The sequence below is a fragment of the Euprymna scolopes genome, chromosome 30 (genome assembly GCF_053919585.1).
Source record: "Euprymna scolopes isolate OS-2025 chromosome 30, ASM5391958v1, whole genome shotgun sequence".
Taxonomy (NCBI): domain Eukaryota; kingdom Metazoa; phylum Mollusca; class Cephalopoda; order Sepiida; family Sepiolidae; genus Euprymna; species Euprymna scolopes.
This window is the reverse complement of record NC_136511.1, coordinates 65315011-65338408: the sequence shown is the minus strand read 5'-3', so window position 1 is coordinate 65338408 and position 23398 is coordinate 65315011. Positions and strand designations below refer to the sequence as shown.

At 36.9% G+C, this 23398-nt stretch overlaps 1 protein-coding gene across 1 annotated transcript in view; it reads left to right on the top strand.

Annotated features, from left to right (window-relative positions):
• LOC145254833 (neuronal cell adhesion molecule-like) overlaps positions 1-23398 on the top strand; it is an 898760-nt gene that overhangs the window by 757578 nt on the left and 117784 nt on the right. Inside the window, exon 23 of the mRNA XM_080113668.1 lies at positions 16111-16416. Coding sequence (XP_079969794.1) covers positions 16111-16416 — 306 coding nt within the window. The remainder of the gene's footprint in view (positions 1-16110; positions 16417-23398) is intronic.

Here is a 23398-nt window from a genome sequence, read left to right as displayed (position 1 = left end):
ACTACTTTCATAAAATCACCACAGCCATATTTTTTATGCCTATTAGCGTGACATGGTTGAACACGGGAAACTTTAGGTACCCTTTACCTCAATATCGATTTGGCAATGACGTCACGCGGTCATGTTCAGTGGCCTCCTTCTCTCTCGGTAGCTATGGTATTTGCCTGTTAGTATGTAATTTTGTTTTACACCTTTTGTTTTTGAGTTCTTCATTGTTTACGGCTTTTTATTTTTTATTGAATACTGCTCTCTATTAATAGAGGGGATGCCTTCGTCTGGAGACCAGGTAAAATGCAGGAGCTGCTGACATATTCCTACATACAGCGCCTGGTATTCCCAGATGGTCACCGATCTGGTACATGTCAGGCTCAACATTGCTTAATTTCGGTGACCTGGCGAGAACCAGTGTGTTAACGTGATTATGCCGTATTTATATATAGCTTGTCGGAGTGTACATGAACACATATTTGAATGATAAAAAGGTTACATGTAGAAAAAAAAAACAGATCTGGCAGTCGGGCTAAGAACATAGTGTAAAAAAAAATCGATTTGCAAAGCTTAAGTAGGACGGTCCCTGGAGTGAATGTAGTATTATGGTGATTGAAGATTCTAGCTAGGAAAATTATAGGGCGTATACAGGGATACGGTGGTCCTAGGATATGGTATTTTCAGGTTATGATGTGGAATACAATGTTTTTTCCTGGCTCTGGTTACGGTATTTGCTCTGCCTTACGGTCTTATTGATAATGTTATTTGATTATATACTGTTCTGTATCTTGTTACTAACTTTTAATGCCGTATCCCGGGATCTATTGTATAAGGTATAGTGATGAGGATGGCCATAAACCCCCTCCCCAACACTTTGAAATTGCTAGTACCTAATTTGTTTGTGTGCTAGTAGTTCAGCCCAGCTTTGCTCGGACCCAATGTACTATTCACAATTTTATGTGCATATATATATATATATATATATATATATATATATATATATTAAAAAGTTTGACTCGTATTCAGGTAACCTACATCTAAAATTTCAAATTAGCCCAAAATTGGCGGAGGAGTTTGGTAGAGTCTGCAATGGTCAACTCTTTCAACTTGGCTGCCAAGAAGACAAAAACTGATCAATAAGCTTGCCCTATGTCTGAATACGCTTTATATGTAAAATTGCAAATGTTTACATCAAAAATTGGCTGAGAGACCAATTTTTTTAAAACTCTGAATCCAATTTTAACCCCTAACATTTGTTGTTTTGGGTTCAAATCAAGTTAAAAAGTTTGATCTTACATCTAAAATTTCAAGTGTTTAGACCCAAAATTGGAGGAGGAGTTTGGTAGACTTTTTAAAGGTCAAATCGTTGAACTTTGACCCTTTGACAGCCAAATTTTGGGCCGAAAACCAATTAAAAAGTTTTTCCCAGATCTCAATACCCCTTATGTCAAATCTCGAGTCTGTAGACTGAAAATTGACAGAGTAGTTTGTGGGGGTGGGATTTAGCAGTATGTCGGGTTTGTCGAGGGTGTTCATGTCGTGGGGGCAGAAGTGCTTGCAGTTCGTTAGAGCATTCACCATTAAAATAGTTGTAGAACAGGCAGAGGGATGCAATATTTCGTCGATGGCACAGAGACTGAAGCTTAGATGCCAGTTCAGAGCCTATCAGATTTGCGACTCTCTTTTGAACCTTGTCAAGGAGCGAGGGACTAGTAGCAGATGCACCAGCCCAGATGTGACAGCAATACTCCATACATAGGCGAATGGTGGTCTTATAGAGGTACAGGATACTTTCGGGTGTTAGTAGTTTTCTAGCACAGTAGAGAGAGCCCAACTTCCTTGCAGCGGCCCTGGCAATGTTTTCAATGTAATTGTTCCAACTCATGTTTCCTGTGAACGTTAGGCCAAGGAGTTTAAAAGATGTACTCTCAGATAAAGAGTCGTTGGCCATTGCTATAGGTGGAAGAGAAAGTTTCTTGTAATTATTGAATGAAACTAGTTTAGTCTTGGCGGCATTGAATGTGACCATCCATTTTTGTTCCTATTCCACTACAGATTGGAGGTCATCCTCTAGTGTTTTTGCCATTTCTTTAGATATGTGTTCATTTGTTTTCCTGTCATACCTGTTATAGAGTGTGGTGTCATCAGCATATATACCCATCTCAGAGGCAATTTTGTCGGGGAGGTCATTTATGAATATCAGGAACAACAGAGGTCCAAGGATAGACCCTTGGAGCACTCCCGCATTTATATCATATTGTTTAAATGTACGACCGTTGAGGAAAACCTGGATTTTTCTCTTATCTAAGAAGGATTTAATTATGTTAAGTATTCTACCATTGATTTTTTTTTTTTTTTTTTTTTTTTTACACAGTGATCACCACTTATCAAGGCCCGGAAGCCACTCAGGGACAACGACTCTTTATCTGAGAGTACATCTTTTAAACTCCTTGGCCTAACGTTCACAGGAAACATGAGTTGGAACAATTACATTGAAAACATTACCAGGGCCGCTGCAAGGAAGTTGGGCTCTCTCTACTGTGCTAGAAAACTACTAACACCCGAAAGTATCATGTACCTCTATAAGACCACCATTCGCCTATGTATGGAGTATTGCTGTCACATCTGGGCTGGTGCATCTGCTACTAGTCCCTCGCTCCTTGACAAGGTTCAAAAGAGAGTCGCAAATCTGATAGGCTCTGAACTGGCATCTAAGCTTCATTGATACCATTGATACCGTATGATCTAATTTTCCTGAGGAGATCCTCATGCCATACCCTGTCAAAAGCCTTAGATATATCTAAAGCTACCGCTCTGCCCTCCCCCGCTTTGTCCAGTAAATGGTCTATACGTTCAGAGATTAGTTAGGATGTCTGCTGTGGAACGGACTTGTCTAAATTCATATTGTTGGTCAGTCGGTAGTTTAGCATCTGTAAGGTGATGGACTAGAGCATGGTTAATTAAGGTCTCAAATATTTTGGCAAAAAGTGGGAGTAGGCTAATGGGGCGATAATTTAATGGGTCAGTTCTTTCGCCAGAATTCTTGAATACTGGTACCACAGAAGCAGTTTTCCAACAGCCCGGAAAGCAAGATTCATTAAGGCATTTGTTGTAGAGTTTGGAGAGAACTGGAGCTACTTCGGCTGAGCACTTTTTTGATAGCACACTGGGATAAGATCGGGTCCACATGCTTTTGAAGTGTCAAGGTTTTTTATGATAGCATGCACCTGAGCAGGGGTGATTTTCAGATCGTCTAGCGTGGTGTCTGTCCGCATAGGAAAGTCTGGTAGGGGGTGGTTGGGAGGGTCCAGTGTGGAGTTTGAGGCAAACCGACTGGCAAGCATGTTAGCCTTGTCGGTTGCTGAGCAAACAACCTCGTGATTGTTGGTTAGTGGAGGAATTGTTGATTGCCCATTATTTACTACACTGTTGTAGATTTTCCAGAAGTCACAAGTTCCTAGTTTTTGTGCTTCAATACGTTTTTTAGTGGTTTCCATAAATTCTCTCTTAGCTGTTGCTATTTCTTTCTTAACGTTACTTCTAGCTTCTATATACTTCTGTCTGTTTGAATTGAACTTATGCCTGTTAAATCTACGGTATGCATGCTGCCTTTGAGCAATGGCAGTTGTGCAAGTCGAAGTAAACCATTGGGGAGAGTGGGGGCTTGCTATAAAATTTCCGCAGGTGAAAATGCGCTTCGATTGCAGTTTTGAACCATTCAGTGGTCTCATTTGTGCACTGTTAAGCAGGAAGAGAAAAAATATTTCCCCATGGGGCATCTCTGATAAGATATCTGATTGCTTCCCAGTCAGCCTTTTTATAATATATAGTTGTTTTGAGCACTGGCTCTTCAATTTTGGCTTTAGAGTTTAGGACGATTTCAACCATTATCACTGTGTGATCAGCATTCCCAAGTGGGCTGTCGGCATTTGTTATTCAATCATCGGGAACTTTAGTCAAAAACAGATCTAGAAGTGATGTATGTTGTTCTTCCTGGTCAGAGAAACGGGTTGGAAACATAACAATTTGTGATAGGGAGTGAGATATAGAGAAGCTATGAGTTGTGCTGCCTGCTGCATCTGTGTAAGTAGAGAATCCAAGCCAGTTTTTGTGGTGGACATTAAAGTCACCAAATACATGTACTTGTGCGCTAGTGTCAAGGGAGAGTGCTGTGTCTATGCTGTCAGAGACTTTGTTTATTATGGTGCAGCCCTGAGTCGAGGGAGAGCGGTAGAGAAAATAAAAGTAGCTAATGTTGTGTTGCATGTTTAGTCTAAAGCACATAAAGGCTTGATCATCCGAGTCTAGGTTTGTTTCTCTAGTCAAGGGAAGGGTATCACCAATGTAAACTCAAAGTCCGTGCATGTGTCTGTCAGAGTCCTTACAGCAGAGTGGGAGATATCCAGTCATGTTAAAGTAGTTAGAGGGGATGAAGGAGTGTAGGTTAGTCTCACTTAGTGCTAAGATATCCGGGGTATTTGTTAGGAGAAATGCTTCAACATCAACTAAATTAGTTCTAAGCCCACGGATATTTGTGAATGCAAGCCTCAAGGGAGGAGGCAAGTTGAATTTGTTTGACCCTAAGCCTGGTTTAAGCTTATTATTTTATTGTACTGTCGTCATATTTTTTAAGAGTTTCAGTTTAGGTAAGGGGGAGCTGAACAAGAGGTTATGCAGAGCATCAGACATGCATCACAAGTAGACCATCAGCTGACCTTTCTTCAATTAGGATTGTGGCCTCAGGAAAGCCCACCGGGGATGAGTGCAGGGTCCCTTTACATGGCACTACAAATATCCCGATATTATACAACTGTTGATGGAGCAGCCGCTCTAAGCGCTACCAAAGAGTTAGGGCGCCTGTACTACCAGTCGGAAACAGCAGCAAGGAACTGTCAATCCGGCACCCTCAACCCATCAGAAGGTCAACCCAATCTAATTGCTCAGGCATATATGGTACTCAAGCACTTCCAAGTGCCCAGTTTTAGGGGTGGGGTGTGTCAGGAGTGGGGAAAACGGCATTCATTGCCCTAGACAAGAAACAAGATCTACCACTGGGTGTTTCTGTCGAATCACTGATAGTGTCTCTGCACCTGACTAATAGGCAAAGGAGTATGGAAGCCGGGTGATAGACAGAGCCTATCTACTCCTTAAGCAGTTTAGGTTTGCAATCGGGTAATTTGTTTGAGTCACCAGTTCTAGGAAGGTTGTCATCCAAGACTGGAGAGGCCTCCCTCTCCTTTGGTTTAGGTTCAGAGTTTTCCTTCTCTTAGACGGATGATCCGTCAGCACTAAGAGGGTTTGTTCCGCGTCTGGGTTCTAATCCAAGTATTTCTGCGACCCCGCGTGATTAGTTAATGTTACTGGGTTAGTTTGTAGAGGTTATATATCTGCTGAATAGTTACACTCCTCAAAGTGATTTAGGGACATTGCTATTTCATTGTTACTGGATAAAAGGGGTGAGTGGAGCTCATTCAGTGTAAGCAACTAAGACTGTAAGAAGGCTTGTTAGAAAGGAGATAATGTGGTTTGAGGCTTTCCCTTTATATTTTTTTATTTTATTTATGTTAACTTAGGTCTAGGATAACGTTACAGTATGAGTAGGTGTTAAGAATTGAACTACGAATTGTACCCAAACTATATTTTAGATGACAGGAGGGTTAAGATGGAAGTGCAATATAGTACGGATAAAACAGCAAGTTTTGAGTCATGTGTAATTAGGTAAATAGATATATGAACAGGTTTTCAGTAGATGCGAATAAAGTTGAAGTTGTAGGTATAAAGTGTGTTTCTATTATTGAGGGAAGATAATTTCAGCTTTTAAGTAAGAGTCATGGGACATTTTGCATAACAAGGAGTATCGGTTCAGTTTCATAGTAATCGTTGCAAAACTATCTAGGAGGAGACATAGTTATGTAATGCAGATTGCTTTGCTTCTGAGTACATACTTTGGCTGTTAGATACCTAACTGGATAGGAATGAACTCTAATGCATGTCTTAGAGGTAGAAATGTATAGATGTTTAGTAATGACTATTAAGCAGTTAGCATGTGAGGGTTAGGGGCTGGAAGTTAAAGATTCCACTACAAATGCTGTGCAATGTAGGAGTTTAATGGCGATTTGGTGGGAAAGAGCAGATTGTTAGCGTTAAAGAGACGGGGGTTAATTACTTACAAATAACAGTAGATCTCCATTAGGATTTAGAGTTTAAGGTAAGGTTTAGTTTGAAGAAAGAAAAAACAAATTTTTTTTTTTTTTGGCATGCAGGTTAGAGAAAGGCAGTCGTCTTGGAGGTAAAATGTATATTGGGATTTCGTAGTTTTTTTTTTTTTTTACATAGGCATCACCACATTATCAAGGCCCAGAGGCCACTCAAGGATAAGGGTTAAAGAGTTTACAGTAGAAATTGGACAATATAGTAATCATTAGTAATGAAAATTTGGTAAATTTGATAACTTATATGGAACGGCTCATCAAGAACTTATTTACTTTAGACTTGAACACAACCATATTGTAATCAGCCGGAAAGCAGGAAAACGGAAGACAATTCCACAGGCGTGCAGTTCTAAGAAAGAAGCTTTGTTCATGGAATCAACGTTTAGGTTTAGACACAGATAAAGAGTGTGGGGAATTATTGATAGTGTTTACAGCTAGACGAGTGTTTCTTGTGAAAGTTTGGCGAGGGGGGACCATAGATTGAAGCTCAGTCGAACACTTTCCATGAAAATAACGATACATCAGAGACAAACTCGCAACATCTCTTCTGTGAGATAGAGGTTGCAAGGAGGAGAAAAGGACATCTCCTACGAGGCTACGAAGTCTATTTTGAACTCTATCAAGGCAGGACAAGTCCTTTCTAGCAGCTCCTGCCCAGATGTGGCAACAGTATTCCATCCTTGGACGTACCTGGCTCTTATATAGATAGAGAATAGCATCAGCAGTGAGATATTTACCGGATCGATAGAAAGATCCCACCATTTTTCCAGCGGCCTTGGCAACAGATTTGATGTACGTGTTCCATTTAAGATCAGGAGTAATGGTCAAGCCCAGAAGCTTGTCAAAACTTGAGGCCTCCTGAAGACGGGAGCCATTCATTTCAATTGATGCCAAATGTGGATTAGAATGTTGATGATGTAAAGAGAGAAGCTTGGTTTTAGATGCATTAAAAGTAACCAGCCACTCCTTTCCCCATTGTACTACGTGCTCAAGATCAGAGGAGAGAGAATTGCAGAGAACTTGGTCGTTTACTGTCTTAGATGTGCTTCCATAAATGGCAGTGTCGTCAGCATAAATGTCTACAAATGATGTAAGGATGTGATTTGGAAGATCATTAATGTAGATCAGGAAAAGAGTTGGGCCCAGGATGGACCCCTGAGGGACACCGGCATTAATACTGTGAGCTTCTGATTTTTGCCCCTCAACTACTACTCTTATGAACCTATCAGAAAGAAATGATTTAATAATTGAGAAGACATTTCCAGTTATACCATAGCTAGCGATCTTATGAAGTAAACCTTTATGCCATACCCTATCAAAGGCCTTAGATATGTCAAGAGCAATTGCCCTAGAAAGATTGCCACCGTCGAGATATTTGCTAATCCTATGCGATATAACTGTAAGCACATCTGCTGTAGATCTAGCAGAACGGAAACCATATTGAGTGTCACTAAGAAGGTTATTTTTGTTGAGATGGTTGATTACTTCTGTATTTAACACAGATTCTAGCAACTTACTCATGACGCACAGGAGACTTATTGGCCTGTACTGAGAGGGGGATGAGCGATCACCTGAATTCTTAAATACAGGGCATACTGATGAGATTTTCTAGGGAGACGGGAATTAGCTGTTAGGTGTTTTTCCCCCAGTTATAAGAGGAACAACTAGTTCAGGGTGATTCGGAATTTGTATTTTGTATTTATAGGCAGTCATTAAGGTCAGGCACAGAGCATTGCATCTACTCAGAAAAATAGTCCTAGTATCACAGCTAAGATACTGTATACTTCAGTTACAAATATAGTGAAAGTTAAATTATAAGCTATGTTCAGTGGTTTGGTATGGATACCACGGAGGCCACTTTATTAATACAAGCAAGCATATGGTAATTGCAGATATTAAGTATACTACTTAATAAAGTTCTTCTGTCTTCTACAGTAGAAAAAAATAAATCCTCGCTTCTGTTAAGTTGAGAATTCTCTTGCTTAAGCTTTCAATTTTTCGAGTCGAATTTTAAGAACTACACACGGCTCGCAGGGAAACAATGAGATAAAGACAATATATACACGCATAATTAAAATACATTATTAATATAAAAAAAAATTTAAAAGAGAAAAATAATAAACAGCAGTTGGCAAGAAAGTAAAAAAGAGCAGTTGGCATTTTGGTAGGATGGGTTAGGTACACTTAGCTTATTGCTTTGGACATCTTCATTTCTTGACTTGACTCATACATACATATATATATATATATATATATATGTATGTATATATATGTATGTGTGTATATGTGTATATATATATGTGTGTATATATATATATATATATATATATATATATATATATGTATGTATATATATGTGTGTATATGTGTATATATATATATGTGTGTGTGTGTATATATATATATATATATATATAAGTGATAGTGTCTGTGTACATTTTCCTACGCAATAACTCTGTCAATTTTTAGTTTACAGATTCGAAATTTGATATACAGGGTAGTGAGATTTGGGAAAATCTATGTGATCCGTTTTCGGACAGAAATTTAGCTTTTAAGGGGTTAAAGTTCAACGATTTAACCTTTTGAGAACTCTACCAAACTCCTCCGACAATTTTGGGTCCAAACACTTGACATTTTGGATATAGGTTCCTTGGGCATGGATCTAACTTAATAACTTGATTTGAGCCCAAAACAATAAATATTAAGGGGTCATAATAGGAACAAAGTTAAAAATAAAAAAAATTGACCGTTTTTTTTTTATTTTGTCTTTTTTTGTTTTGTTTTTTTGCTCAACATACCACTCCAAACACCCAGGCAACACCGGGCTGCAATGCTTGGGGAGGGGTGTATAATATATATATATATATATATATATATATGGATTAAACATAAATATGGAACACGTGCAGACGATATGGTTATTTCTTGATGGCATGACGCATAAAACTCTTCTCTCCTTCTCTTTCCTACTCCTGGGTTTCCCTCTCAGCATAACTTTGCCATCACTGCCTTTCTATTTCCTCGTATGAGATTAAAGCAAAACAAACTAATATATATGTGTGTGTGTGTTCTTTTTTATTATCTATGTCAAAGGCAGACTTACATACATTTATTTATCCAGATCGATAACTGTTACGAGGCAAAAGTTATCCAGATTTCTGTGTGGGCTTTTTTTTTTGGGGGGGGGGGGGTTCTTTGTTAACAAAGCAACAGCTTGGATTATTATTTTTTTTATTTATTTATTCTTATTTACTTACTGCTAAGTTTTTGTGAATAGATTGCCAGAAAGAAAAATGGCGGCTCAAATACAAAGCGTATTATTTTATATATTTTTAATTTTTTTTACTAATGGGATCTGTGCACCTTTAGATTGTTGTTTTTACAATCAGAAGTTTTGTGTTGAAATCACGTCGAGGGTTCACCAGTTATTTAGGGGATGGCGGTCACCAGTTTTAGGGATGTGTTTCACGACAGTTTTGGGGGATTTACTTTAGCGTGTTTGTGGTGTCGTGTTTCTGATATTTTTATTAAATATAAACTAAAAATAAAAATGTATCTATATATAAATGATAATAAACTTTTAAAGAATAAAAAAAATAGAATAATTAACCTTTTTTTCTTATTGGTCTAAAATTTTGGTTATTTGAAGCCGCCATAAAAAAAAGAAAAAAAACTGCCATCTGTTAGCATAGCTAGAAAGCAATCGTTTGTTTTGGAAATTAGAAGAGCATATCGTCACCTTCGCCCCACCCACCCTGGGCAGCTATACTCTGGTTATTTGGCCGGTTATATACTACATTTTTTTTTTCTTTAAATTTTTGAAGTTGGATCCAATTTTTGCGGTGCGTTAGTTTATTAACGATGAAGATACAGAACAGTAAAGAATAGATTTCTACATAACACCGTTGTTCGTGTTCTGCATAAGTGCCCAAGCGTGTTATGGTCCTTTCCTGATCCTAGTGAACTTGAAGAAAGAATCTGATCAACTTTAATCATCCTTCTAATATAAGGGATTATCTGAACAGATAAAAACCAAGCGTATTAAGTTTTATAGGCCTATCTAATCTCTTGAAAGCATTCACAAAACCTACATGTTTTGTAATGGGAGAAGTATTTTGGGAATGAGCCGGATCCAGATAAATGTTTTCAGTGAAAAAGGTTTGCAAATCTTATAATCAAATGTAAAAAAAAACAAGAGACATGTTATACGATAAACAGCAAAAAATAATGAGTTCAGAACGTACATATTCACGAACGAGATATTATATATATGTTTTAAATTAAAATTTACAACAATAGGAAAACATAATTTGTAATAGGAAAACATGATTTGTAGAGTTTTTGTAAAAACAAGGGAGATTCATTAGCTGAGATATTGAAGAAGTATAGGTTTGGTTTGGTTGTTTTGTTTTACGGCATATCAACCCTTTTGGGGTTATTTAATGCCGAATTCAGTTATTTTGGAAATAGTATTCATGTTTCATCCAGTTATCTTGTAGAAGCTTTTTATTCTTTAATCTCTTTGTATCTTCAATCGCTATTTTGTAGTGTTTGGTTTGGTTTGGTTGTTTTGTAGTGGATTTTATCGTTTTTATTCCCTGCCCTGCAGAGCATGAGTGAGTTTTGTAATAGGAGAGGGGAAAGGGTTACAGTTGTTTGGACTATCCCGTCCCCCACCCCACCCCGCCGTTGTTTGGACTATCCCGTCCACACCGCCCCAACCCCCGCATTGATAGCCTTGGCGAAACATCAAGTATTTCCAGCCATTAGAAAAAACGTGAAAGATTCTACGGAATTTGTTCACGTTTCACCTGCGCCTACTGGCATTGGATGTAAAACTTTCTTTTCTTCTTTCAAAAGGATGGGGGGGGGGCCTAGATATGACCTTAAACTATATCCAGTGGTGAGGCCCCAGCTTGTGGGCTTTGGGGAGTGTGGAGCCACCCTTTAATCACCATTGCTCCCAGGTCCACTCTGACCCGGAGTGGTAGTACCTGTTAGGGTCCCAACTATGGGTTGAATAGAAACCGACGTGAAAACAACAAATATATTCTATTAAAAAAAATTTTCTTCAAAATCTTTGGATTCTGCATTAAATAACCCGAAAAGGGTTGATATGCCGTAAAACAAAAACAACCAACCAATCTTTCAAAAGGGAGACCACTCTAAGCAGAATTCTCTTCATCCAGACACAAGAGGAGAGAACTCAGCAGTTTTAGCTCAACTTCTATCTTCTTTTCTGTGACCTCTCTCTCACAGACGTGATGTTGCTAGCCTCAGTATTTTCTATAAATACTATTATGGCATGTGTTCTTTAGAATTGTCTGATTTATTTCCTGCTTCTTTTGTTCCAGCTCGTTTGACTCGTTGGTCTAGTGGTCTCCAGCAATTTTGTTTTGATACCTCATTGTAACACAGCTTCCTAATCCAGTAGCTTCTTTCCAAGTACCGCTTGCTTGTGGAACTCTTTTTTACTGACTGTTTTATTCCTACTTATAATCCTTGGCTTTTTCAATACTATGTCAATAGGTATCTTCTGTCTTCGATAATCATCTTTCATTCTTCTTACATCAAATGGCTTCAAGCCTTGTCTCGAACAAAAAAAAAAAAAAAAAGGCCATCTAGTACTACTATATGTTAATTTTAATCTTCGTAAGAAAACATAAAAGTGGAGCAAAACTGTTTTGTTTATAGAATTACTTTTACCAGCTCTGTATTCCTGAAGTTTTCTATTGTACTGTCTTCGCAATAATTCTTTCCATCATTATTACATGACTTCCTTTAAAAGAAGCTGACATCTTCCCCCACCCCTCTGTTCCACCTCCCGCAACGTCATCATCCTAAGATAAACAGAAGGTTCCAGCACAAAATTAATTATTCATTCAACTTTCCAAGTTGGAAGTTTTCACCGGGAGAAGTAGCTTACTGTCAGCTGACGCTAAGTGTCTTTTGTCCCCCCCCCCACGTCGACGTGCAGACGCATTAATTAATAATGGTTGTCACACCCATATCTACGGTTCGACTCGTGTAATGCGAAGGGTGGTGGCGAAGAATAGTCAAGTGGCGTAACTTTTATAGACAAAGACTATAGAATTGTTAAGCCTGAGTTTAAACTTTATTTTGTGTACTAGTTTCCAGTGCAATCCCATTCAGTCAATTATGGCTGCAAGAGCAGGGAACATTTAATTTCAGAAATCCATCATTTGCATGCTTAATGATTTCTATCTCAACTTATACACGGTGGAACAATAAAATTGTCACCCTAAAGGAAACTAAAAAACGTGAAAGATTCTGTAGAGTTTGTTCACGTTTCACCAGCGCCTACTGGCATTGGATGAAATTTTCTTTGTCTTCTTTCAAAAGGGAGACAACTCTAAGCAGGATTCCTTTCATCTAGAGACAAGAGGAGGCTTAACACTATCTTCCTCATTGTGATCTCTCTCTCTCTTACAGACGTGATGTTGCTAGCCCAGCCTTTTCTATAAATACTATTATGTCAGGTGTTCTTCAGAATTGTCTGATTTATTGCCCAGTACCAGACTCCACTTTATTTTTAAATTTTTATTGAAAAAAAATCAATTCAGGTAACTTGATTATGTAGTAGAGCTGACATCTATTCAATGTAACCGCTTTCAGCCTCAATCACCGCCTTGATACATATCCAGAACTGAGAGCATGCTTTTTTTACAAGCGCCGGCGTGAACTTGGCAAAACTCAATCGATGGTGGCAATCAGGCTTGCTTTGGTGCTGTGGGAGGGCGACAATTTTATAATTCCATGCTGTATAGAAAAAGCACTTTGTGTGTGTCAGTTCGTTCCCTATGGACTCCAAACCAACTGGGGCGATTTTTATGAAATTTCACACAAATATACTTTATATGTCTGAGAATGTTCTTAGATAGATTTTGTATCAGAATGCTTCTGACAAGTATCGAAAATCGTGAATTGATAATCGAAAAATACGATTAAAGAAAGAACAGTTATAAAGCCTAACATCACAAGTGCATTTTAGAAGTTTTATCACCGCACAAGCAAAAAGGACCTGGCATATGAAATCAACAGTAGGCTCTTTGATAAGATAGATACGTGTTCCAAATAAATGTTTCTCTTTAGAACACAAATGAACCATGATACTTGACTTTTGCATTTTAAACTTTAATTATATAAAAACATTTTAAAAACTTTCATTATATAAAACCATTTTAAAAACTTTCATTATATAAAACCATTTTAAAAACTTTCATTATATAAAACCATTTTAAAAACTTTCATTATATAAAACCATTTTAAAAACTTTCATTATATAAAAACATTTTAAAAACTTTCATTATATAAAAACATTTTAAAAACTTTCATTATATAAAAATCTAATTTATGAAACTCGCTCTGTCTGTCTCTCCATATTTTCAAACTCTATCTCTTCCGAAACTAAAAGTCACAAACCAGCGCTAGGGGCTTCAAATGATTGGATTTTTTTATAGACCATTCTTTTATGGGTCTTTAGCCGGTTAAAATAGTTTTTAAGGGGTCAAAAAGGAAAAAATCGTTATAGATTTTGTACATTCATTTTATTTATAGTTTATTTTTAATTACTGAATATGCGTGTCACGTTGGTACAATGGTAACGTCACCAGATCTGAATGCTACAGTTTTGCTTTTGGTTTCGATTTTAGCTGATGGCACCCAAATACTATTTTTTTTACTTTTGAAATCACGACTCTCTAATAATATATACGAAATCTGGACAAATTAAAATATCATATATAAGCGTATTTTACGACCGGGCAAAGCCGGGCGCCCCTTCCTTAGTATTTTTTATAAAATCAACAGTAGGTTCTCTACAATGCAGTATGGACTAAGTCACTGGAGGCTGAGTGACAAGTCTCTCCAAGTTTCCCATACTCTCCACCTCTTTTGTTAACATTGCATTATCGCAACAGCTGCTTGCCATTGATTTCTCGTTGCCAGCGGCTATTGGCCTTCGCTGGAATTTAAGTGGCAATAAGCCTCTCCAAGATGCCAGTTCTCTTCGCACTTATCCGACTGAGGTCTGGTCAGTTCATAGGTCTTTCCTTTCTCCTTGACTCTACTTTGTTATTTGGTCTTGCTCTTTTTTGTGTGTGTATGGGGGGGTGCAGTGATGCGGCAATGAAAGGATAGGGGTGGGGTTGTGCTAGAGAACTTATAGATATGCGGCTTCAGTATTATTATTATTATTATTGTTGTTGCTGACTTCACTCATGTGATTAGTTTAGGTATTAATATAGTAACCACTCCACTGTAATGACCATCTTCATGGATATTAGTATTATCATTATCATTAATATATTATTTTAATTGAAATTCATTATTGAGTTGAGTAATGTTTATATTAAGTCATTTATCGTGGACTATTATTCTCATCTTTATTAGTTGTTTTTTCACAACGTTTCGGCCAACTATTCCTCTGGCCTTCGTCAGGTGGTAACCACGACGGATAGGAACTTCGAATCTCCTAACTGCATTCTCAACAATCACTGTCATCCGTAGTTGCCGTATCACCACGTTTTTGGCCAAGTAAGCCTCTGGCCGGCTTTGGGTAGGATTGAAACCGCTATCTTCAGACAATCATCATTTGGAACCATAGAGATTCAACGTCTCTATCAACTGCGCCACGGGCCCCGAAGAGCGATCAAGGTTGGATTTTTTTATCTTATAAATCCACGTTTTTTTATTTATTTTGATCTTCCATGGTCTGACGAAGGCCAGGGGAATAGTTGGCCGAAACGCTGTGAAACAATAATAATAGTCTGCGATAAATGAATTAATATTTCTTTTATGATTATCTTGGTGTTTGGCGGAACTGGTGCAGATGTCATGAATCTATGTCTCTGGTCTTCTAATGTATGAATCTGAAAGCCTTATAAAAAAAAAAAAAAGTGCAAGATGCTGATGCTCTCGCTGAATCTCTCTTTGTAATGCATGTTATTTTTAGTAATCTTCCAAGATGATGGTAGTTTCGTATCTAGCTATTTAATGATATCTAACAGTTTATTAGTTACTCGCGCGTGGGGTGGGGCCCGGATTTGCTTTGGCCATAAAATACGCTTAAATATGATATCTTAATTTGTTCGGATTTTGTATATATTATTATATAGTCGTGATTTCAAAAGTAAAAAAAAAAAAGAATTCGGGTGACATCAGCTAGAATTGGAACCGAAAACGAAACTAGCATCCAAAGCTGGTAACGTTACCACTGTACTAACGTGACACGCATATTGACTGAGTAAAACTTAAAAATAAACCAAAATGAATGTACGAAATGTATGATTTTTTTCAATTTTGACCCTTTTTTTTACCCCCCCCCTTAAAAACTATTTTAACCGGCTAAAACCCATAATAGAACGATCCGTCAAAAATCCAAGTAGTTGTGACCCCTAGCGCCACTCTGCGACTTTAAGTTTCGGAGGAGACAGTTTGAAAATGTTTTTATATATTAGTTATTTCTTTAATTTTAGGGCTAAAATGAAGTGTGTTTTGGGTGGGATTTTATGAAGGCGAAACTATGTAACGATGATTCTGGAATGTAGAATGATGTCTGTGCCTAAATCAAAACGCGGATTCCATGAACAAAGCTTCTTTCTTAGAACTGCACGCCTGTGGAACTCTGTTCCGTCTGCCTGCTTCCCTCCGGACTACAACTTGGATGTCTTCAAGTCTAATGTTAACAAATTCCTAATGAACCGCCCCCTTAAGTAAACACTCCATCAAATCTCCACACTAACGTAATGTACTTGCAATAACCCTTATCCCTGAGTGGCTTCCGGGCCTTGATAAGTGGTGATCACTGTGTAAAAAAAAAAAAAAAAAAAAATGTATTGACTTATTTTAACAAATCATAATATAGTAAATATTTTTCTTTTGTTTTTAGGAACTCCACTTCAAAATTCCAGTCTCTATAAATCCACAGTCCATAATAACAGCTGGAATGTCCCAACCACCAGTGCAGCCACCACGCCCAAAATCCTGCCCACCCCATCGGAGACTAGTTACACCAGCATGATAAACGGTCCTGGCGTTTCAGTACCCCGTGCCAGTGCTGACACCTCGCTACAAGACCTACCAGTCATCGTAGCTGGGAGTCTGACCGCTGGGCTTGTTTTCATCTTTCTTTTGGGTGTCCTCATCTACCATTGCGTCAAGAATAAAAAGAAAAGACAAAAGGAACAAAACTACAGTAAGTTTTTTTTTTCTTTTTTTTTTTTTTCTTTTTTTTTTTTCTTTTTTTTTCTTTTTTTTTTCTTTCTTTTTTTTTTCTTTTTTTTTCTTTTTCTTTTTTTTCTTTTTCTTTTTTTTTCTTTTTCTTTTTTTTTCTTTTTCTTTTTTTTTTTTTTTCAAATTATGAATTTAAATTTCAATGAATTTTTTACCTTTTGAAATAACAATCCCCAGTAAATACAGCAAATAAAATTTTAATTCTCTAGTTTATGCAGACTTATGCTCCAGCCTTCATGCATGGATCAACGCATCTTATCACTTTATTTTTAGCCCTTGATTTCCTTAAACTGTTTGTTATTATTATTATTATTATTATTATTATTATTATTATTATTATTATTATTATTATTATTTTGGATTTTGGAAGGAAAAACATCGACTCCATAATGTAGTAGCGGTAGTAATTACGTACGAATACAGCAGTAGCAGCGACAGCTGGCGGTTTACAATTTTGAATGAGTTTAGTTTTTAGGCTCGACGCTGATTGGTTCAAGCATTAAGCTTCTTTTATGGCTTGCCCAATCAGAGACTATCTCCCATGCGAGCTGCGCACATTATAGAAGTTTATAAAAAGGTTAACACACAGACTACTTCCTTTTTTAGCGGCTAGAAAACCAAAGTGAACTGATTCATTCCACGGTGCTTCTTTCAATCCCAGTCTTCTTTCTTGGGGTGCAAATGAACACCCACCCACCTACCCTCTGGGCCATTCGGCTAAGAGGTTCAATGAGAGGCCCCATGAACTCAACATGACTACTATAGCCACAAACACGTCGACTTACTATAACACATACATACATGCATGCATACATACATACATGATGCTAATTGCAACGTCTTGTCAGAGGAGTGCCACTCCCTCAGACACTTAAAGTCGATGAGCCCAAAAATGACTTCCACCGCCACAGGACCATTTTAATAGACAAATGCCTGAGGGAGTATCTATACACAGATGATGTTACAGAGTCTTAGCTTTGTACGACAGCTAAGTCTCTCTTTCGGTTCAAAATGTTGAGATCCAGCAACAAGCAACTGCAAGATAGCCACCAACAAGTTAAACTGCAGACCAGGTTAATGCGGGTACTGGTCTCCCACTTTATGGTTTTTTTAAAACATACATACATACATGATGAGAAATATGGAAATAGTATTCCAACGAAATAGAGAAATAAAAAAAGAAACAAACCAAGTTATGTGTTCATCAACGCTTCGTCTTTATTTCGAGACTTCATCTGGATGAAAATTAAGAAAACAAAACCCCGGTACAAATATTTAAAAATATACTTTCGATGTAATGAAATGTATGACCCATAGATTTCATTACATCAAAAATGTATTTTCAAATATTTTTACTGGTGTTTTGTTTTTTTAATTTCATTCATCCAGAGGAAGTCTCGAAATAAAGACGAAACGTTGATGAACACATAACTTGTTCCCTTTTTTTTTTTTTTTACATACATGCTTTAACTTCAGCACCGGTGTACAGTACGCATTCTTCATAAATGAACACTTTTCCTTTTCTTACAAACAAGACATTCACCCTTTCTTTAAAATGAACACTTTTCTCGGCGCTTCTACACTATTGGGACGAAATTTCTAAAATCGTGAAACTGAATTTCACATGAAAAAAATGGTATCTATGTATTACTCGTATTTTTCAGATTATTATATCCAAAATTACGAAAATCGATAAGGTAGAAATTATTTATTAAAGAAAATAAAAAATAGAATTTGATAAAAAAAAAAAAAAAGATCATAAGACACAGGAGATTACAAAAGGGAGGTAATTTTCCGTTTTATAAAAACAAGATGGCGGCAATTTTTCACCTGCTAACACGATTAGAGTTGCTTTTCTTTAATAATTCAGTAATATTCACGTAATTTCGAATGCATAATTTGGAAGCCACCATTGTAATTTATTGGAATTGACAAAAAATCAGTTGAAAACCATTGTTTTTTTTTTTTTTATCTGAAAACTCCATTTATCGACTACAAAATCTCGTCCCAATTCTGTAGAAGCGCCCTTTTCTCTTTTCTACTAGCAGGACATTCATTTAATATTATGTGGACTTCCTAATCAGCTTGTCTTCGTCCTTACTTGTGAAACTATTTTATTACTAACACTCTTCCCTTTTTCTATTTCTCTTTTATTAACAAGTTAACGAAGATGATTCAATAACGTTGTTTTAAATGTTAGGATGATACTTTGTCTTCCTATTCTACACTAATACCATCCTTATCTTTTTTGCCCCCCCCCCCCCACTTAAATCCCACTCCCATTTAGAGATTGCTTGTTTTCGATCAGTTTAACTAAAGTTAGTAAGCAAACACATTATCGATGGGACCATGGGGACACAGATATCATGTCACAAATTTAGCTTTTTAAAATGAAAGGACTAAACGACCGTTCACGCTCACGTGGTTCGCAAACAGCATCGAAAGCAAGGTTTTTACCTGAATTCCTTCAAACAAAAAACGACATTTATACACAAAGTAATTGATTTTTTTTCTCCCCAGTTTTTCGATATTACGTGTCTGAGAGATCGTTCTTCCTAATGGTGCAAGATTCGTGCGTGTTTGATGCAGATAACAAAAGTTTTTAGCAGACATACGAACACACACGCACATACGTTTGCTCTTTATATAATAGATAGATGATTGCAGCTTGGTTTCAAAGCTGTCCTTTAACCGATGATTGACTTTAATTTTTTTCACCTGATTAAATATAGATGACTTGCCTCTTTTTTTCTTAGCGTTTATTCACACTAAGAAAGTTGGTTTGCTGAGTGATGCGCTCGTTATTACTTGAAACCAGGCTCAACTAACAAGCAAAAGAAAATAATATATATTGTAAATAATAAAAGACCTGTTTGGCAGGTCGATCCATCAGATTCAAATGTGGGAAAAAAAGCAAACCAAAAATGCTCCTTTTTTACGTTGATAATTTACAGAATTATTTCAACCAAACAGAACTTCCATGGGCAAAGCTTCTTTCCAAGAATCTTTCATCTGTGGAACACAATATGTCGGAACTGCTTACTTTCTAACTACAGCATAATTGTTTTCAACTCAATGTCAACAAATAATTATGACGCTGTCCTCTTAATCAAATTTTGCCTTTTCTACCCATCGTTTCCAATCCTCTCATAGTGTTGTTCATCATCCAAGTAGTCAGAATTTATTTTAAAAAGACATTGGGGGTTACGGGAGAGACCACGTGAAGGTTGCCAACATCCTAAGTGAAAGTGATTTTTTGGAACGAACTGGATTTGAGCTCGAGACACCCAGGTAGTCAGTCTGTCGTTAACCACTAGATCACCATCACCCCCCCTCTACCTCCAGTGACCAACGTCTTTTCACAAGAACTTGCCCTTTGTTAAACACAAAACAAGACTGCTTCCAGGTCGACAGCAAAACAATAGTCTACAAGTCCAATGTAAACATGTACTCGCCAGTATGCCAACTTAAGTAACCACATTCTCTCCATTCCACCCATCGTGTTCAGTCCTTTCATAATGTTGTTTATCATCCAAATGACAATCACATACGCCTTCATCCTTGAGTGGCCTTAGACTTTGGTAAGTGGTGACTTCCTACAATTCAAATAGATTCTACCTTGCATTATGCTTGTATTCGCAGAATAAGAGATTATCGTACTGCTTGATTTTCCAACTAAACATTACCCCCAAGCTACTAACGAAGCAAGGAGTATCCTACTTCTCATACAACGTTCTTTCTGCAAACTCACTCCTGCAATATTTCACCCTCGTCAGACCGCTGTTAGAGTATGGTATCCAGGCCTCTTCCTCATATCTGACACAATATTCAGCATCTGAAGAGAGTTCAAAGACTGGCTACTTGAATAGAGCAGGGTCTATCGGATCTGCGCTATGATAGCTGACTTAAAACGCTCAACTTTTTCTCCCTTGAGCGCCAACGATTATGCACTGATCTGATTTTGGCCTACAATCTCCTCAGTGGACATTATGATATTCCTGAGAACCATTTATTTACTCCTGCGACAGAAAAAGAACTACAGACACTACATGAAACATTTTTGCTGCGATTTCGTTTGAACTGGAGGAAGGCCGCATTCTCAACCAGAATCTTTGAGTCTTGAAATAAACTTCCAGATGAAATGCAACAACACAACAATTTAAGGTAAATTTAGTGCGGGATTACTCTGTCCTCTTCTATGTAATTTTTAACACTTTTCCCTACATGGCATTGAAGCGCAACTGTTTTATTTTTTTTACCAAATAAACTGAATTTTTTAGTCATTAAAATAAGAATAAAAAGGGAATACAAAAATAACTTATTAAAACCACTTTTTCTCTCTCTTACACACATACTCATATATATATATATATATATATATATATATATGTGTGTGTGTGTGTGTGTGCATTTAGGCAGCATGTTTTTATTCAGACAGATAATGTTAAATAGCACAGTGTTTTTGCTTAATGATATTTTTTGTAATTTTTCCATTTTTGAATGGTCATTCGAATTTGTGTAGGAAAGTTCCATAGTCGTTTTTATCCATCTGTTTTTTTTGTTTTTTTTGCAAGTACTTTCAATTGATTTTCTTCAGTCGTCTTCAGGCAGTTTTTGATTACTGTGTGTGTATATATATATATATATATATATATATATATGTATATACACCTATCTGATCTGTAAATTAAATATTTGTCACATTCCTACATAAGAATAATAAGGCTATACAGAAAATAAATAACCCATTTTATATTTTACACAAAATATACAATTATGTTATTACCTCTTTTTCTCTTTCATCTGATTACTTCCTATTTTAGTCTTTAAACTTATCCGTTATTACTCTCTCTTTCTCTCTCAAATCGGTAAAGAAAATATCTGATTAATTTCTATTTTAGTTTCTCTCTCTCTCTCTCTCTCTCTCTCTCTCTCTCTCTCTCTCTCTCTCTCTCTCTCAAATCTATAAATAAAACATCTGAACAATTCAATTTATAGTCTAAAATAAAAACATAATACTGTTTTCACACTGATGAGATGGTGCTAACCTTTCTCTACCAAATCGCCATTCTCAACGTAAATGTTCGACTGAGCTTCAATCCCTGCCCCACCCCGTAAAACATTCCCAGCAAGTAATCGTCTAGTTACAACTAAATTAAATAACTCCCCCTCTCGCTCTCTCTTTCTATCTCTGTACAAAAAACCAAGCAGAACTTACATGAACAAAGTTTCTTTCCTAGAACATCCCATCTGTGAAACAAGATACCATGAGCTTTCTGATCAACTTTATCGTTGTCTTCAACTTTAATGTAAACAAATACTTCTTGGGGAAAAATAAATTCCTTTTAGTTTCTTATCCTTTCATGATGTGACAATCATCATCTAATGATCCTTTTTAACTCTTATCCTCGAGTAGCTCCTGGGCCTTGATAAGCGGTGACCCATCAGTAATAAAAGATAAAACTAAATTCAGCTGCTGGGATAACGTTTCCCTACATTATGTAAGACAATCTCTCATTGTACATAAATAAACAAAAATATTACCTTCGCCTTGGTAGAGGGAATAAATGCTTACAAGTTCCCAAACTATTCTATACCAAATTTGACATGAAGAGCCCTTGGAATGCCGAATCTAATGAAAGGTCAGAATATCACTTGGAATGTGTAAATAAAACTTAAGCAGGAGTCAGATTGGAATTTAGGGTTACGGTTAGATTGAATAGATTGAAAGCCGGCCTTTGAGCAGCTTTTAAATAAATATAGGTATGTTGCTGAATGCAAAATGAGTAACCGACCGTACAGCAAAGTCCCCGAAGTTAACATTTGACCTTGAAAAATAGTGTGCATCATCATGTCAGGTTTGGTTCAGTGGTGTGGGCTGTAGGAGAGTGTGTGTGTATACATATATATATATATATATATAGGCTATGACTTTGACCTCTGACCTTGAAAAATGGTGTGCACCATTCCTAGGTGGGGGACCATCATCATGCCAGGTTTGGTCATGTGATGTGGGCTGTAGGAGAGTGTGTGTATATGTAATGACAAAAGTTTATATTCCAAAGTTCATGATGCTGACCATCCTATAATTTATTCCTTTAATTCAGTTGACATTTACAATAATTAAAGAAATAAATTGTAAGATGGTCAACATCATGAACTTTGGAATATAGGCTTTTGTCATTCATTCATTATACTGCTCTGTAATTACATTGAGCTTCTTAAATAAGGATTGGTATATATTATAAGGAAATAAAGTATATTTTCACAGAAAAAAATATATATACATAGACTATGACCTTGACCTTGAAAAATGGTGTGCACCATTCCTAGGTAGAGGGGCCAGTGGTGTGGGCTGTAGGAAAGTTGTACACACAGACATGCACACACACGAGCACTACTACTTATATATATATATATATATATATATATATATATATATATGTATATAATTTCATTTTTCTTCGTTACATTTTTAATTTGCCTTTTTGGTTTTTGAAATAATTGTGAATAATTAAAATGTTACTTTTTTCGTTATTTCTTGAAAGAAAAATTAATCCTGACACTTTTAGTTGTTTTTTTTTTTTTTTTTCTGTCTTTAAAATAATTTATCATTATATCTCCACGACGGGGCCGACGCCTCGCGGTTAATACCACCAGCAACATGAAGAGAAAAAGTCTTCTTTGTGAAAGTTGTGCCTCTGTTCAGTCTCGAAAGACAAAGGATACCTCTTGTAGGGGCAGCGTGTAATTGTATGGCAAGGGTTGCACAACCCCCCAACCACACCTCTCCTGAATTGGCACTACTCGAGCCCAATGGCAAGGAGAAGTCTAGGACGACTGGAAACAATGTCGAGATAAGCGGAGAGCACATACAGCACCTGGAAATCTCAAATGGTCACCCATCTGGTATTTGCCAGGCTCATCGCTGCTTAACTTGGTGA